Raw genomic sequence first — 18,570 nt, forward strand, 5'->3', positions numbered from 1 at the left:
TTCTTTGTGGCATAGATTCAACAAGGTGCTGGAAACATTCCTCAGAGATTTTGGTATTGACATGATAGGATCACATGATCGATGCAGATTTGTCAGCTGGACATCCATGGAGCTAATCCCCCGCTACACCACATCCCAAAGGTGCTCTGTTGGATTGAGATCTGGTGAATGTGGAGGCCATTTGAGCACAGTGAACTCACACTCATATTCCAGAAACTAGTTATACTTTTAAATATATATTTTTTATATTTTCCAATGAAAGCCACATGATTCAGCTCTAATCTCTTTTGCAGTAGGGTTTCGCGTCAGACAGTAACTGGGGTCCTTCTGTCTGTCGTGTATTATTCAAGGCCCCGGGCAGTTTTCAGCTTCATTAGGTGCATTCGTAAATATATTTTATAGCTCTAATGTGCCCTTTAGCACTGCTGTATACATCCACAAGTATTAATTGTTGTGCTTTTTGAAATTTCTTTTTTTATATAGAATGTGATCACTGAGTTCAATAAAGAATTACATTGAGATTATGTAAGTGTGGATCACGAGTGGACTTGAAAAACAGCCTCAGTTATCTGTGGCATGAATAATTTGCATGTGATCTCTTTTTATGACCACTATGAAAATCTGGAGCAGACAAGACACATTTATATCCGGTCATAAGACTTTGCCACTAATCATAGCTGATTTTCTTTTAACTCACTGACCTAAATACTGCAAGGAAGGAGAGTGATCTGCAAACATGCTTCCTGTTTGGCTTCTTTTTGACCTGGGTTCTTCTTTTCCATTTTATTAAGATATTAAGAAATAAAGCTAAAAGCTAAACAGCTCTAAGGAACACTATCCATGAAGTAAAACTTAATCTTAACAAAGTACACACTGAAATTGGCCATTTTGCCCTGACCCATGCCAGCTGAGCTCATCACAGATGTATTGTTTTGCACATAGGACTTTTTTGACACACTGCAAGGCTGTGGATATCTTTCCATTGTCAATAATTATCTTTTCATGATGATTTGAGCAACCATGTCACAATCATATGATGTGTTATTCTAACAGAGGGATCGTGGTTTTTTCATTGATTGTGTCATTGTTTCTGGTAACTCGGTAAAACCAAGAATTTTCCCTCAATCTTCTGACGGCTGTTTAAGAATAGCATGGGATTAATTTGTCTTACACACTTTGGTCAGTATGGGTCTTATAAAGTGACTGTACCACAAGAGTAGTCGACACTCAACTCATACGGTGTATTTTTATGTTAAAAACACAAAAATAGCAAGTGATTATAGTGCTTATATACTTTAAATTAAATATATCTAATCAGAATCTGATTCTGATTATAAATTTGCCTTTTGTGACATGATTGACTGGGGCTCTTCATGCTCCCTGGGCTCTGTTTTTCAGGCTTTAGAAAATCTAACTCAACATGAGAGACTTTAACCATTCAAAGGTCTTTTCACACCATCTTAGTTGGTAAAAAAATACAACAAAAAGAGCAGGAAGGTCCAAGTAGACAGGACCTTTACCTGTGAAAGTAGGGTCACCCATACGTATATGAATTGCATGACAAAGCGTTAATAAGTCTGTTGGTTAACAGTGAGTAAGTAGTGGTTCCATAGTGTAGTGGAGCAGGGTGTCACAAACTAGTGCGATCCCCCCAGTGCTGGATGAACAGGAGGGAAAAAATCAAACATGGATCCATTCATCGATATTGATGCTCCCTTGGGAAATAAGCAGCTTTACCTGTTAACAGTAAACATATGCATCTTAATATAAAGTGCTAATCATGATAAGTTAAGTATGTCTCTCATACAACCAGTAACAGCACATGGCTTGTGACCTTTTTGCTGACCCATAGAGCCGGTGATGACCCGTCTGGTTACAGGGCTTGAAGACTGGAAAACGATGCGTGTGAGCCCGAGAAGGGGAAGATTCAGACTCGGTGACCTTTCTGTTGGAAATGTTCGGGATCACGTGATGTCTGTGAAAACTTCAGCACAGGGGCAGTTACTCATCCGTACATTCTTGGCTACTAATGCAGGGAAAAAAGGCTAAGCACGCAAGTTTGAACTGTTATGATGATGTATTGATTATAACTGGAGCAACAGCCCCCTAAGTCATAATATAAAATGGCTGAGTGGTGTTGCTTTGGTAATCTGTGTGGCTGAGCCTAGGGTTGAGCGTGGAGCGTTTGTATATAACCTAATTTGATTTTTTGAAAAAATGGAAATACACACTCACAAACTTCTAGATGTATAGTGCATCTGATGCCCAGGGCCGGCTGCACAGTGATATTTGGCCTTATAATCATATCACATTACTCTGAGTTTTCCACATGCTACAAAACACACACAGCAGGGGGATTGTTAACCAAAACAGATTTGATCTTCTCAGACAATTTGTCCCATTCTCCGGTCCAGTCGAGCTCTTTCAGCCAGAGTAGGAGGGATGGAGGAGTGTTTTGCGCATTTCAGACGTAGGTTGTCCGCGGGGTCTCTTTGCTCCACAATTACCACTTTATGAGGATACTTAACTGCAGCCAAGAATCGAGAACAACAGAGGCAGAGAGTGTGAAGATGTCTGGTGGGCTGCTATCTGTTCTCTCTTGTGCCTTTACTTTTCTTTGCCGTTTGCCACTAAACACTCCCGTTTGTGTCTTTGTTTCTCTTAGAAGCAGACTCGTCACAACTTTCTTTGCGCTCCTTTAACCCTCCACAGACCCTTTTCCACGGGTTCAGCATTACACTCAATGAAAAATGTCACACATTTAAGTCAACAAAGCAGTCCTTGTAGTGGCTGTTTTGGGGCTATCACGGGATGGAGTTTGTCATGGATACCAGTTACAATTTTTCTGTGCTCTCCAGGCATGACAAACCTTTAAAGTTGTAGAGTTGTTGTTTTTTTTTAACAGGGTCAACAATGAACTTTTAGTCTGATTTCACAGAAGTGGCTTGACATTTTTAGGCTTGTTTGCTATCTTGCAAAGACTTGGATAAGAGGGCTGATACAACTTTGTCTGTCTAGGCAATATGAAACCACTTCTATCGTAGGCTAGAAACAAAGGAAACAGTCTAATATTTACTAATTAACATGATGTACTGCTTTTTTTGTTTTTATTTTTTGTTTAATCTGTGTGGAAAACCAAAGTGTAAAAGAAGAAGACTTTTTTAAGTGGTTGCACTTATTTTCTGGAGTCTAGTTGCTGTGCCGTGTCTGGAGTTCAGTAGTTGCTGCAGGAGTAAAGTATTAGATTTAGAGATTTGATCACAGAATCTAGTAATGTGATTAAAGGATCCCAAAAATGAGCAAAGTACAGTATACTCATTTTTATTAGATGGCTGAGTATGTATCAGTCTTTCTGCCAAGTAAGAATACATTAAGACTGAATCAAATATATTTAAACATTTCCGATACATCAATTTTCCTAATCGTTCAGTCACTCCAGAGTTAAAAACAGAACTGCAACCTTCTTATGGCTGTGTTAAATTGGTGATTGCTTGGTGGTTGCATTCACTTTTCTCATATTCATCAACTGTAGCTGAGGCAGCTAGTTGATCGCCCACTGGTTGAGCGTGCAACACCCTAAATCTGTAGGTTCCAACATGTTGGCAATCTGTCTGAGTCAGTCCATAACATCTCTTTTTGAACAAGTCTTTCCAATAGAGGACTTTCCTCAACTGGTTGCCAACTGGTTGCATTCTGGTCATATTCCGATCAACTATGTAATTTTGCAGATAAATCTCCATCGTGCAGTAACTGCATTGCTGTTTTTGGAGGAATTTCTAAATTTTAATTTCAGATCCGCGAGGTTCTGGCTGATTTCTGTGGAAAACAGAACAACTGACAAATTATCACAAATAGATTGAGGTAAAGTTGGCAGTTCCATGCATTCAGTCGCAAACTGATAAAAGTCCTGATGCACCAAAGTCACTTTGAAGACGGCATCTGACTGCGATAGTTGGAGAGCTGGTCCTGGTCTTGAATGCATCAATTTCAAAGGTAAATCACGTGCACAGCACATCATCTCAGTTGGTTTGGTCATGCAGTGGTTTAAAACCTCAGTTTCCTCACATGTAACTACAGCAAAAGTCATCTATCTGAAGATACCATAAAGAAAAAAAGACTGAAAATATATAATAATAAAAAGATCCCGTACAACCCACACAGCCCCAATCGTCTTCTCCCTCCGATGTTCCCACTTTGCAAATCTTTTACAAAAAATATCTTGTATTGTCTAAATGTAATAGCAGCTGTGTTAATAGCGACAGTTTCCTTGTCATTTGGAACATTTACAGGCTTAATTGACGCTTTGAGAAGTAAAAGAGTGAGAAGAGAGCACCATTATACCATGTGTCAAAGTTTACATCTTAAAATATGGTTTTTCCTCAGTGCAGTCAAGCTAATAAAAGAGCTTCTTTTGATGTCTTGGCACATTACGAGTGCATCATCATTCAGTCTTGCACTGCTTGGTCGACACAGTTTTTATACTCCATTAACATTTGACCCACTTATGTGTAATAATTGCGTTTATAAATTTCTTATATCTTTTTACTTTTCTTTTTCTTCTTTTTTGAAGCACTGCACCCTGCTTCTTTCTTTTTTCCCCTTCTGCTTTGTCTTGGTAGACAGTGTGAGAAAAATGTCTATCTACACCCATCTGGATCCCTACTCTCTCGACCGACTGCTCATCTGTGATAACATGAGCTCCATGCCCTCCGAACATAATAACCTAATAGTCCATGCTGCTTCTGTCACTTTGTCTTACAGAGCAGGATCGGGGAGAGGGACTGATTCAGACGGTGTGAGAGAGCGATACAGTAGATAGATAAAGACTAGAGGAAATAACTTTCCCTTTTTCCTCTCCGTTATTTACAGTTGTGGAGGGGTGGGTGTGTGTGCCTGGATTGCAAAGCTGCTTAGTGGTATGATTCAGTTTGGGGATTTGAATCTGCTCTCACCCCCACTTCAAGCACTAGAGTGGAGGCGGACAAAGGGTGAGATAGAGGGGGAGTGTGTGCATGTGCGCGAGAGCGAGGAACGGCGTAGGAGACGCTCAATCTGGTACAGCTCCATGTGAAAATGACCTACTTCCTGTCAGCTCGCTCTCAAATGGATTGCTGTTTTCTGATGTGTGGAAGAGTGGGGGAGATTTTTCTCTGTGGGGTCTGAGGGGGGTAAGGGGGTGGAAGAGTTTGGCGTGGAACGGTTAAATGAAGTAAATAAGTAGGTGGCTCTTGGGACCTTAAGGGTAGGATAAAATAAATGTCATGTTAGTGAAATTCTGCATGCATGCATGCATGGCGAGCATAGTGTGTGCTCACCTGTGCATACATTGTCTGTTGGCTCATGCTATAAAACATGTGATGTGCTGCTCTCTCTCTGCTGTGTTAATTACCCCCAAAGACGGCTCGATGAGAGTTGACTATCAAAAAGCCAATATTTGAGGGGGCAGGCCTCGCCAGATGCTCAGTGGTCGTGTGTGTGTCTGTGTGCCATCCCGCATATCCGACACACACACAGAGGGTTGTTTATGGACGTCATCTGCTTTTCAGCAGGAAAGTTTCTGTGGTTTTAATTTGGTTTTAAAGGAAATTCTCATGAGAACCACGAAAGCCTCATATCGTCTAAACCTGCTCTTTGATTTAGATACATCTATACTTTAGTAATTAATGTATAAAATCACAAACTATATAACACACTAACAGGATTCACATGATAATATAGATAAAGAACCTACATTTCATACTTTTTTATATACTTAAGCAGTTTCTAATAATATTTTATTTTAAAACGTAGTGCACAAGTCTCAAGCCACCCCGCATTACTTCGTATTTTGCTTCCAAGGAGCCTGACTTTCTTCTAAATATTAAATAAGTTGTCTTGAGCAACAGTCTTTCTGAAGGTTTTTCAAAACATTTTCTTTGGACATTGGCCACTTGTTCACTCATTTTCAATCCAGTCCTTGTACCTGACAATTTTCAGAGGAATGTTTTTTTGTTTGTCTGTTTTTTGCACTGAATTAAGGCCTGCTGTACCTTAATTCAAGCATGAAAAAGGGGCCTAACTCAAGGGATGAATCAGTGTTGTGTCTACACTTATCACTTAGCAAAGAAACTATTTTAAATTGTACCTTTAGATCTTTAGCTTTTCTTTTTTCTATGAAAAAAATCAAAGGTAACACAGTTTTACAGAACAAATGTAGTTTTTGTTCCAACAAGGTGATTAAAAAGACCAGCTGATAACTTTACATATGTTGGAATGGTGTGCAGTGTGTCCTTAAAAAGTTTGAGGAAACTAGACAAGTGGGAAACAAATGAAGAACTGGCAGAAAAGCTATGTAGAGTAGATGAACAGTACCCAAGATTGATGTCCTTAAGAAACCAGAGCAAATCCACCAAAGACCTGACATAGAACCTGAGAGATGCATCTGGCCCCGTGAGTTCATCCATCTACTGTTCAACGGAGCCTAATCAGCAATGGTCTCAGTGGAAGGGCGGCTGGCAAGAAACCATTCAGAAGGAAAAGAAACAGGGAGGAAAGGCTGAGGTATGCCAAATTACACGAGAACCAGACTAAAAATTACTGGTACATCTGATGGAGTGATGAATCTAAATTTAAAGTTTGTGTTTCAAATGGTCAGCAAAATATTTGGAGGAGCTCAGAAGAGAGATACAAAATAAGTGTCCACAGCCTCCTCAGAGTCCAGACCTCTACATTACCGAAGCAGTGTGGGACCATTTTGAGAGAGAGCAGAGAAAACGTCCAAAGAAGAGCTTTGAAGGTCCTTCAAGAGGCCTGGAGAACTATTCCTGTAGACTACTTAAAGACAGTCCAAGAAAGTTTGCATAAGAGATTTCAGAGCTGTGCGTTGAATCTTCACTCCTCAGTATTGCTATAAAGTAATGACACCACTGATATTTAGATTGGTAGTCTTTAAGAGTCTATAGTATTTCACTATGACATCCTGAGTACAAAAAATGAAAGCTTGATTGCAAGACCAAGTGGTTTTTGTTTTCCCAAAAAGGCTTTTGGAAGCTGAAATGATGGACTGTGGAACGCCTGAAGAAACTGGAAACTTTACCCTGCTCCATTTGTTATGAGAGGTTGGAGAGACAGAAATGAAAGCAAAGCAAGCATGAATGTTGGCAGGGCATTCACTTTATTGAGAGACCTCTGGGACTTTTTGAAATGCGTGGAAATCACCTGTTAAAAACTAATCTGACCATGTGACGTTGTGTGAGCTCCAGCAAAGACTTTTCACCAGTTAATAAATCTGTAAATAGGGATCAGAATTGGACCAAATTTAATCTTCATATTTAGGAAGGGAATTTGTGAATAATCCAAGGTTCAACAGCACACCCACCTGCAGGATAACATAAAATATGCAAGAGTAGAAAAGGCCACAAAAAAAAATATCTGTGGAACTTCCCGGCACACTCCTTCCCAGTCTCTTTGCTGCATTTAATCCCTGCTTTCAAAATGAAGTGGCAATTCAGTCAGTTAGTGTATTAATTTGGGTCATGAGTAATGTCTCTGGGATGGATTCATCGAACAGGTATGCGCTGTCAAAGCTTAATCCCCGTGACTTTGTCTGGCTGGTCGGAAGCTGAATTAAATTAATCCACCGTCATAACCCTGCCCCTCTCTATCACTCACATGCTATTTCATTTTCCCTGCACGCTGTGTTTTCCAGTGCCCGAGGACCTGTCTTTAGAGGAAAGAGATGAGCTGTCAAACATACGGCGTAGGAAAAAAGAGCTTCTGGATGATATTGAAGTGAGTAACAGTGGAATCAATGTTATTTGAGTAATCTGATCAAACACTTCTAAATGAATGATTCGGAGCAAGCCTCAAACTAATAAACACGGTTGTTGATGTGCGTTGCATGTCTGAAAAGTCCTCTGGTGCAGTGCAGAACAATGAACCTTATTTCATTTGTTTTCAGATCTTATATTGTTACATTTACTTATATTAGTTTGCTGTTGCCTTTTGTCATGAAATGACATATGTCTTCGTCATATTAAGCAAGCCTTTCACTATTATATATATTTAACTAATAAAATCATAGACTGTGTTTGCAGATCATTCAAGAGCTGCACTGTGTCGTCTCAGGAGCTATAAACTTGACTTTATGAAACAAGCGACTCTGTCCTTCGATTTCAGCGGCTGAAGTTTGAGATTGCAGAGGTAATGACTGAGATCGAGCAGCTAACCTGTGTGGGGGAGAGGTGAGTTTTGATGGTTTTTCTTTTCTTTTTTTTTTACATGTTGTGTGATTATTTTCATTATGAATTGTGTGCTTATGATAGCATTTTCTTGGCTCTTAGTTTTGTCTGTAAGCTGTCGTTGAATAGGCAATAAAATCTAAAAGTAAATAATAATAATGCTCATTGGTGTTTTTATAGGACCAAGATAACATGAAGTTTTATCTTTTTTTTTTCTTTACATAAATTCATGTAAAAAGTATTAATTTTAAATTATATCAAATGGACTAAAGAAGTAAAAAGCGAACATTTAAATAGCTGGTACCAGCAGTTCCTCAAATGCTAAATTAAGCTTCAGTCACACAGTCATAGAAAGTGGTCGGTGCCCCCGATTGCTAAGGAAATGTGTATATCCTGAATAGTTGTTGAGTGGTTGCTAGCTGATGCTAGGTGAAATCTGTTGCAAAGAGGGTGGTGCTCCACCAAAAACCTCTTTGTGATTGCTTTGTTTATGAGCAGATTGCCGCGTCCCTCTGTAGTTTACATGGAAATCGCCAACTTGTCTGCAAACACTCAGTTTACTCTCCGAGCGATTGTGAAGCTGTGAAACTGGAAAAACTGAAACATTCACCTTCAAAGTTGTGCCTTAGTTAACCAAGTTAACCAATGTATTTCATCAACCAGTAGCAGAATGCACTCTTTTCCCCAGTGACCAGTGGTCCCTAGATGGTCACTAATTGGTCTCTAGGCCTTAATTAGCAGGATAGCTAATAGTGTTGGAGATTTAAATGAAGTCAAGTCAAAAAGTAGTAGTGTTGCATGTTTGGATGGCTTCAATGAACCGCCAAGAGATCAGCTCATTAGTTTTTGTTTGCTTTGGCTCTGCTACTCTTTTAACAGTTACCTTTGCAGTGAGACTCACACCTGTCAGTTTGTGTGTGTGTGTTAACATGTTAATACCCCATTGTTTGAGGAAAAAAGCAGGACAGTCCCTCGACTTAACATTAACCAAACAGTCTGCATTTGATTGGTTGCTGAGGTGGGGCGAGGTCGTGTCAGGCTGTTGTGTGTCTCAGGCGCAGCTGGCAAAGGGGCTCCAGCTATTTTTGGGCATACGTAAGGCTTAGGGAGCGTTCAAAGACACGCAAAGGTGGAGATTTCCCCGAGGAGTGAGAGCAAAAAGGGTTTCCAGCATTAATAGGGACAATGTACGTCCAGTTAGCTAAGATGAATTAAAGAAAAGGGACAAGATACACTCAAGTGAGCAGTAACAGCTGATGCACAATCACATGTTGTGAACGAAATTCAAGTTTTCTCAATTTAATCCAAATGTAAACTCAGCCTTTACTTGACTGAGTGGTTGGTAAACACAGTTGTGACAGGCCCTGAATAAACTCGACACAAAGTGACCTACTAAACACACGCAGCAGCCGGGGAGCAAAATTGGACTCGGCTGTCATGTGAAGGATGTTTTCTGGGTTTTTTATTCTTTTGGTTTTTGTCACAGCAAAACCACACAAAGAAACAAGCAGATCGCCATGGGAAGGAAAAAGTTCAACATGGACCCAAAGAAGGTCAGAGGAGATCCACAGCTCTGGAGTTTAAATTTAAATCATTCATTGAAACTGAGTAAAATACCTATTTGTACTGCGCTTGCTCTCTCTTTAAAAACAGGGAATCCAGTTTCTTTTGGAGAATGATCTTCTCCAGAACACCCCAGAGGACATTGCACAGTTCCTCTACAAAGGAGAAGGGCTCAACAAAACAGTCATCGGGGACTATTTAGGGGAACGGTGAGCTCTCCAGTTTTCTCTCTGTTTTCCTTCCACCTTTCTTTTTCCTCTCCCCACATCCTTGTGAGATGTGCACTGCACGTGCTCAGACATCAGTGATAGAGCCCTGGGAAATTGGTGGTCTGGATTTATGGAGCACAATAGTGCCAGGAGACCGTGCCGCTGAAAGAGGGGGAAAAAAGTGTAGGGGACATGTGGTTCTTATCGAAGGGAAGTCAATGGGGATAGGATGTCAAAACAACAGGGGACATCACGCTGCCTGTCTCAGCCGGCACAGTGGCTCTCTGTCTGAGAGTGGCACTGTGATGTGGCTGCAGGACTTTGCTTTCCACCTTCAGTCACTGAGCATAGGAGTTCATCACTTCTTCTGCTTTTGTTTAAGCTGAACTACTCATCACATGTGTTTTTTTTTCTCCCCACCACCCCAGGGATGACTTCAACATTAAGGTCCTCCAGGCGTTTGTGGAGCTTCACGAGTTTGCAGACCTCAACCTCGTTCAAGCCTTGAGGTACTTAACAACTCATATTAGGAAGAAAGAATTAAAGCAGGCGACGGTGAGTGGGTACTACAGTGCAGATTGTAAAGTTTGTGAAGGGCAGGCTTGTTTTCAAGTATAAAAAACCAGCCAAAACAACATACGGGAGTTTGCAGCACGATAAGATGGTGTTTTACAAGTTTTATTGTTGCTTTGGTACTTTTCTTTTGCAAAGTAAACACCAGACGTGCACCGAGTTTTACAGACCAAACTGAAAGAAATCCGCCTTGGCTTCACTTCACATATTTGGTTTTCCCATTGTAAACTGTTGAAATATGACATTATATCACGGCTGTAAAAAATCTTGGCCTGACTGAAATTGTTCCCACACTTGAGCCAACCGACTGTTTGCAGGGAAGGTGGGGGTGGGGGGAGCGGTGTATCTGTCAGAGACCTTTCCCGGGATGCACCAATTGGCATTATAAAAATAATATTAGAACAATTAGGCTAGCTGATAATTTCTTTTTTAGATGGTTTGGTCATGTTGTCGTTTGTGATGTGATTTGCAAATTTGTAAGTTGGTCAGGTTGTTGTTGAATTCGCAAAACACTTTTCATATGGGATTGGATATTGCTGAGATGTTATTGATGTAGTGCTTTTCTCTAAATTGCCAATAAGAATCAAGTTGGAGGAGAGCATAACGACCAACCATGCAAAGCGGTCCACAAGGAGACCGCTGCTCTGCACATCCAAGCAAAAACTGATCCAGGTTTAAGCTCAGATGAGGCCTCTGCTTTGTCACACTTGTTGCACTAGCACTGTGGCCGTGACGAGATCAAGTGGAGGCACAACGATGCTACTTTTGATCTCTTGTTATGTGCGGGCACTGTCACACGTATATTCATTGTTACCTACTTTGGAATTACATATAATTAACTAATTGGCAAATTCTGGGACAAAACGTATTTTACACGTTATATTTTTATGCTGATTTACATTAACATGTGTTGTCACCATTAAATAAATATTTTTTCATGCGACTGATAACAGAGGAGCCGGTGTGCACACCTCTTATATGTCAACAATGTGTCATGCAAACCTGCGCATCAAGTTAGGTGATCAGTGTATCAGATTCCTGCCTAAAGCTGTGTTCAAAGTGCTAAAAAATAGAGTATTTTCCAATGCACAGCTTTAAAAGTTTGCTCTAACTTCTAGTTGTTTGGTTTGTCGGGTGTCCCATGAAAGACAAGAGTGTTCTTTGTGCTGTTTTTTTTTTTTTTTTTTTTTTTTTTTTTGCAGAAATATCAAAATCTAATCTAACACTAGAAAAACAAAACTGCCTCTTGGCAAAGACGTCTTCATTTATGCCATAAACACACCCTCCTAATATAAAGAAATGTCTGTGCCGTGTAATACTGTTTTGTAATTCACAGGGAAAAACACAGATACTGTTACAAACATTCACATCAATATTTCATGACACATCATTACATTTTTCCTCTCGCTCTCTGCTGTTGCAGGCAGTTTCTGTGGAGCTTCAGACTTCCCGGCGAAGCCCAGAAGATTGATCGTATGATGGAGGCTTTTGCCTCCAGGTACTGCCAATGCAATCCCGGCGTCTTCCAGTCCACAGGTACCACACACACGTACACACATACACACACGTTTGCACCGCAGCAGATATATGAGTCAGACTCAGCCAGACAGTCCAGGACGGATAACGTGCTCTGCCCACCAGACCACCCGGATTCAAATCAATGCCTCTGTCTGTCTGTCGTCTCTCACCGGACAGCTGGACCTGTATAAATCTTTACCTTGTGGCTACATGCGGAGATTTCACGACTGCGTAGGGGTGCAGCTTCAGAATATTTGTTCATTATTTCAGCCTCTCTGTGAACTTGAGTGGACCTGAAGTCCAATTACAGTTTTCCACTGAAGTTGGCAAGTTGCTCATTACCTGTGTGATCAGCATTCGTGTCTCCAGCAGTGATAATGAAATTGATCACCGGTCAATAGCGGTCATTAGCGCCGTCTTGGCTTGTTGCACATAGCCTTCCTGCTCACGTGTTAGTGTTAAGGAGGATGCAGGTGACGGCTCGGGTTGTGAATATTGATGTGGTGCAGTGGTGACACACCCAGACTTGGTTATTGGTCATCCCTCAAGAGTGGTGCACACTGGGTTATAAATTACATGCAGAGGATGTTGTCTGGGGCTCTTAGTGTGTGGATGGATGAAACCGAGTCGTAAGAGCAGGAACACACTGTGTCAGAAGATGGGCTTTTCTGTTGATTAAATTCTCCATTTTATCAGGTTTTCCTTCAATCTGTGGTGTGAAAATGTGCTACAAGATGTTTCTAATTCCCTTTTATGGCAAATAAGTTGAATGGCCTACTATTTTTATCACATCCACACTAATCTATAACCTCCACACACACATGTGGAGTGTGCATGTGCTGTATTTGGTTGTTTCCCTGTGACACTGTGTGTAATTACCTCCACAGACACATGCTACGTTCTATCTTTTGCCATTATCATGCTGAACACCAGCCTGCATAATCCCAACGTCAGAGACAAGCCCCCAGTGGAGCGCTTCATCTCCATGAACAGAGGAATCAATGAAGGGGGAGATCTCCCAGAGGAGCTACTCAGGGTGAGAGCTTTGACTTGATTACTTCGTCAGGTTTGATGAATTTATCCTATGTGGTATGCATTTGAAACACTATGGAGGTAAAAGTGGAGGGATTAAATTAAATGTTTGGGGTTTTCTCAATGTGGCAGACAAAAAGGAAACTTATAGGTTCTCTTATAGGTCTCCTCTGTGAAAAGCAGAGTCATGCCTCCCTAATTGAGACATTGCAGCTCAGGATAATGATGAACTTTAATAAGAAAAAGACGAAAAACAAGTCGATCGACTCGCATGCGAGAGGCTGTCGTGTCTGCCAAAGTGCTCCTTCAGTACAAAAAGGAACCTTGTTAAAAAATCTTCGAGGTCCCAGAGTCACTGATGTATGAATCTTTGTCTGAAAATTGATTTCTCAGTGTCACGTTTAATGCACCGGTAGTTGAAGGCTTGAATGTTTTTGCACGTGAGTTAGAAGTGTGTGTGTGTGTGTGTTTTCATCTAAGCGTAACCGTTTTTCTGCTTTTTCTTTCTCTGTGAAGAATCTATACGACAGCATCAAGAGCGAACCCTTTAAGATCCCCGAGGACGACGGGAACGACCTGACGCACACCTTCTTCAACCCAGACAGAGAAGGCTGGCTGCTTAAATTAGGTTAGTCTGAGTCTCACGCGCTCAGGTTCTGGGGGAATGCAAAACATCCGGCTTGACTTTATTTAGGAACTCCTGCTTTCTTTCTTTTTGGTCTGCAACTATAGAATTAGACTCATGAGAACTTAAACTGCGTGGTAACTGTTGCTCGTGCACTCTCCTTTGATCATAAAACATTAACTGAAAGATAGATAAAACCTTGCAAACACACCCATATGATAAAAATAGAACAGCAAACATTCAACTTTTATATACAAGTCGTGTATCTTACAGTTTATACATGGGAGGGTATTCATGATCCATTTCATTGAAGGTCTGGTCGCGTTTGTGAACGGAGCAAACAGTGCATATAAAATATGCATGCATGTCATTCTGTCTGTAAACATGAAAGCTCGAAAAGCTTTGAATGAATTCAGATAAAAGTGTAGGGGTGTAGAGCAGAGTCATCCACCGAGGTCTTCAAGGTCAACTTAACGATTGACAAAAAGCCTTTTAACCTAGAAACTATGATTCTTACGAGCAGTAACTTTGAGTTCTGTCACTCACAAAGCTTCAGATATAATTATAAATGTAACCAACTGTTTGTGATGTATCAGTGAATTCCTCTCTTTCTAAAAGCCAGGCTGTGGTTATTTAAAAGCCACATGATTTGAAATTATGAACTGTGAGTTATATCTCAAACATAAAAAAAAAAAGGGCAGTAGCTGATTTTATGTGAACCGCATACACAGGAAATTTTAAATGGGCTTCACAAGGTGTTTTACAAGCAAAGTAAAACTAATTTTAATATATTTAAATACTTTATGGTGTGAGGGACTTTCTAATGAAAACCCCGTCATGTTGTTGTTTATTAAAACTACAAAAAAAGATGTATGACAAATTATAGCCCGCTTAAAAGAAAAATAATAAAACCCACAAGTACAGCTATGCAGATGCAGATTCTCAATTAGCTCTGTATAAACATAGTTTAGAAATGATACGTACATTGTTTATTAGCCTGGACGTGGACTCCTCTTATTGTGTGAGGAAGAAAAAAACATCTCAGTCATTTGAAGTGTGTGTGTGTGTACATATGTATGTTTACATATCTTTGTGGGGACTAAAAATTGGAAGTTTACCATACTTGTGGGGACCAACAGCTGTGTGGGGACAAAATGCCGTCACCACAAGTTTGAAGTCATTTTTGAGATTCAAATTGTGGTTTTAGTGTCAGGGTTACAATTAGGTTATGGTTATGGCTAGGCTAAGGGTTAGGGTTAGGCATTCAATTTTAATGGTGATGGTTAGGGTAAGCAGCTAGGGAAAGCATTATGTCAATTAGATATCCCCACAAAGCTATGAAAACAAGACTGTGTGTGTGTGTGTGTGTGTGTGTGTGTGTGTGTGTGTGTGTGTGTGTGTGTGTGTGTCCGTCCAATGAGGTCATGCATTTATAAATCTTGCTTTTACTCTGCTTGAAGTTGGCTCCCCTCTGATCCCATGTGTTTCTGATTTGAACCTCGCTCCATCACTTGCCAGGTACTCCAGCAGTCCTCACATACATAACAGCTTATAATTTACTGTATGGCGGTGATTTATTATTGGACATAATACCTGTTTATTAGCCCACATATTGTTGGTTTAAAGAGCAAAGTCACTGCAGGTGGTTGGTTTTTACTACAGTGTTTACACACATGCACACACACCTGGCTTTGACCTGCACATTCTTTAAACTCTGTGTAACGTCTCTGTAGCCTCATCAAGCTAGTGCGTATGAATGTAAATAGCCCCATTGTGGCTCACAGACCTAACATGATTACATTCTTGCACGGTTCCTCCCTGGAGCAGTTTCCCCCGCAACCAGTTCTCACTGTAATATTTCTAATTTAACTCTCTACAGATAAACCCTGGAGGATACGGAGGAATAAGGCCTTTTTTTAGCAAATGTCTCTCTGCGCTCAGCGGAAATTTGGCCGTGCTAATTCAATAGCCAGGGTCTATTGAAATGTAAGGAAACACAGAGCTTTTTATAGCTGTCTGTGACCCATGTAGGCTTCTGTGAGGGGACCATGAAAACAGGAAGGAAATGCTGCAGTAAAAGTCATGCTTAGGAATTAATAACACACATAGTTTTGGATGTAGTTTGCACAAATGAACACGTGAGGTGGCGAACTTGCTCTGGGGTGTCGTGTACGATACGTGCGTGTATTTGCGTGAGCGTTTTCACCTCCAGGGGTGCTTTACGTGCCAAGTTAGGTTCACATCAAGTTTGCTCTCCTCTCCTGAGAGCCAATGAGGTTTTATCCTGTTGCCTTAAAAAATGAATGGGCAACGGCAGTAATAATTTATCAGTTGCTCGAGTCATCAGTTAACTAAGCCTGAAGTTGGGCGAGATTGTGCTGGTAGCCTGCAATCTCACACAAGGCAGCTTGCCTGCATGTCTCAAAAGTCAAAGCCAACAGTTTTCAGTTGTCAGTGATTTACATTTAAGCTTCCTGTGGCACAGCTGTAGCAGCACAGAGCATTTGAAGAGGCACAGCTGGCTGCATATCTTGCATATGCAGCCAAACAGGGTCTTCTATTTAAAAATGAATATTGGGATAAGGCTGAAACTCTGTATAGTCTGTCGTTACGAGAATCGATTTCTACAAACAGCCCAGGTACAGAAATCTACAACAGCCCTGAGCATACACAAAGTGCACATACAGTGAAATGTCTGTGTTGGGTCTCGCGGGTTCACCAGTTCATGGTAGTCTTAGGTTCTTCAAGGGAACTGGACTTCCTTTTAGGTTCTTGAAGATGTTTCACCTCACATGCAAAAGGCTTCTTCAGTTCTAAAAGATAAAGGGTATCAACTCGTCACTCTGGTCCATCAGCTGATAGGGAGTAACGGATATTTAACCTCTGGCAATGGGACATGGACTGGTAGATGACCTGCTCTACCTCTGTCACCATGTGTCTACCAGTCATGACTCACATGACAGTGTAGTGTCAGGACCACCTCCAGTATTTTCGACTCACCTTTAGCTTTTAGAATGAAGAAGCTTATCTTCATTCTGCTGAAACATCTTCAAGAAACTAAAAAGACGTCCGTTTGTCTGTTAGCTCAGGCTGCAGCGTCACAGAAAACTGAATGGAAATCACAGGAAACCCACTAAGTGAATTTTCAAAGGCATGTGAAATATTGTATGTGTTTAATAATGACATTTTGGAAATGATCAGCCACAGGAAATTGAATTACATTTACTAATGAGTTAATGCTTAAAGTCAATAACTGGTTTGGGCCGCTTTGATTTCTTACATTTACAAGAGTAATCTCTCTCTCTTGCTTGCAGGCAAGTAGTCCAACCATATCTACCTATGTTTGCTTTTGTCATTTTAAAGCGCATAAGGAAACACAGCGGATGCTGGTTGGCTTCATTAATGACCATCACTTCCCTGCTCTTTTTCCTGAGGGCAGACAGCCAGTCTGTCACTGCGGCCTTTGTGTCACTTCCTGTCTCCTCTTTTTTTTTTCCTGTCAGGGGGCAGAGTGAAAACCTGGAAGAGAAGGTGGTTCATCCTGACGGACAACTGCCTCTACTACTTTGAATACACAACTGTGAGTCTCACACCAACATGTTTTTTTTTTTTTTTATTAACTAAAGGCATCTCTGCCGCTGTGTGTGTATGCTTGTGTCATCGCAGAGCCGAGCATTTCATTTTTATCCTCAGAAGTCTGTATGAAATCCACCCTGAGTCTACAGCCTCCTTGTTAATTATAACAAGCAGTTTATTCCATAGCACCAGAAAAACGACGAGGATTAACAATTCAAGTTTGCTACACTGCTGTTACGGTTATGGATTTCAGCAGGGAGCTCTTCATGTAAACTCTACAAACCAAACATAACTGAATATGTTGCACTGTCTTCACACCGTTTATTGGTAGTTTGATATAAAAAGCGGCCTCTGAGTCAACATTTGGTTTGTGACCACCTGTTCTTACGTCTCAGTTTAAGGGTGTTTTCTCTCCCTTTCAGTCCATTTAAAATGAACAAAAAAGAAAACACAGAGACTCTTTGGAAAAGGTGTCGCCTTCCAAATGGACTTCTGAGTGGTTTGTTTATGGAGAGATCCGACCCAACTAAAAGCTACACACTGCAATTTTGAGCTGAACACTTTCCTGTAGCCAGGTATGCTTTGCATTGTGAGAGATGTGCAGAGTACACAGAGTGTAAGTATACTCTTGGCCCAGTCTTATTTGGCCATTAATGGACTGAAGGTTCCTACATTTCAGTCCACCTGGGAGTTCACGTCTCTGTGTCAAAGGACATCAAACCACAGGAAAAGGCCACAAGTTTACAAACTCATGAACTGATTTGGACCACAGGCTGAAAAGTTTTTTGGTTCGGGAAAGAAAATCAAGTCATCTGGTTGTGTCTAAGAATCTATATTTATTATTGATTCTCACTGAGGAAACAGAGACTTTAGGGGCCTCTAAAAACCCTCCTACTATCCAAATCCTTGGAACTATCTTCCATGAAGGGTGATGCTATTTTCTGAGAATTTATTGGTCAGTTGGTGGCAATTTCACACCTGTTGCTAATCTCCGATTCCAAAGAACAAGAACTGAACCACCTTTGCGGTGCTAAAAACCCAGGGTTAACTCTGAAGTTAACCGGAAGAGACCAAATGCTGCTTCATAGTACAGGTCTCAAAGTAATAGGACCTAGTTCAGTTTTTAAGCCGGCGAGGCGTGATTGCAGATTCCGTGCCGGTGCGTCCACCCCCCTGCAGTGGCACCACAGACCACGTCACAATGTGAAAATTGTGATTTTTTTTTTATTTTTTATTTTTTTAATTCAAAATCTGT

The 18,570-nt window shown here is 40.8% G+C and overlaps 1 protein-coding gene across 1 annotated transcript in view; it reads left to right on the forward strand.

Moving 5' to 3' along the window:
* Positions 1-18,570, forward strand: part of cyth3b (cytohesin 3b) — a 42,146-nt gene that overhangs the window by 17,092 nt on the left and 6,484 nt on the right. Inside the window, exons 2-10 of the mRNA XM_080906350.1 lie at positions 7,688-7,770; positions 8,158-8,222; positions 9,706-9,772; positions 9,873-9,991; positions 10,420-10,500; positions 11,988-12,100; positions 12,970-13,118; positions 13,631-13,742; positions 17,243-17,319. Coding sequence (XP_080762476.1) covers positions 7,688-7,770; positions 8,158-8,222; positions 9,706-9,772; positions 9,873-9,991; positions 10,420-10,500; positions 11,988-12,100; positions 12,970-13,118; positions 13,631-13,742; positions 17,243-17,319 — 866 coding nt within the window. The remainder of the gene's footprint in view (positions 1-7,687; positions 7,771-8,157; positions 8,223-9,705; positions 9,773-9,872; positions 9,992-10,419; positions 10,501-11,987; positions 12,101-12,969; positions 13,119-13,630; positions 13,743-17,242; positions 17,320-18,570) is intronic.

The sequence above is a fragment of the Rhamphochromis sp. 'chilingali' genome (assembly GCF_963969265.1).
Source record: "Rhamphochromis sp. 'chilingali' genome assembly, chromosome: 15".
Lineage (NCBI taxonomy): Eukaryota > Metazoa > Chordata > Actinopteri > Cichliformes > Cichlidae > Rhamphochromis > Rhamphochromis sp. 'chilingali'.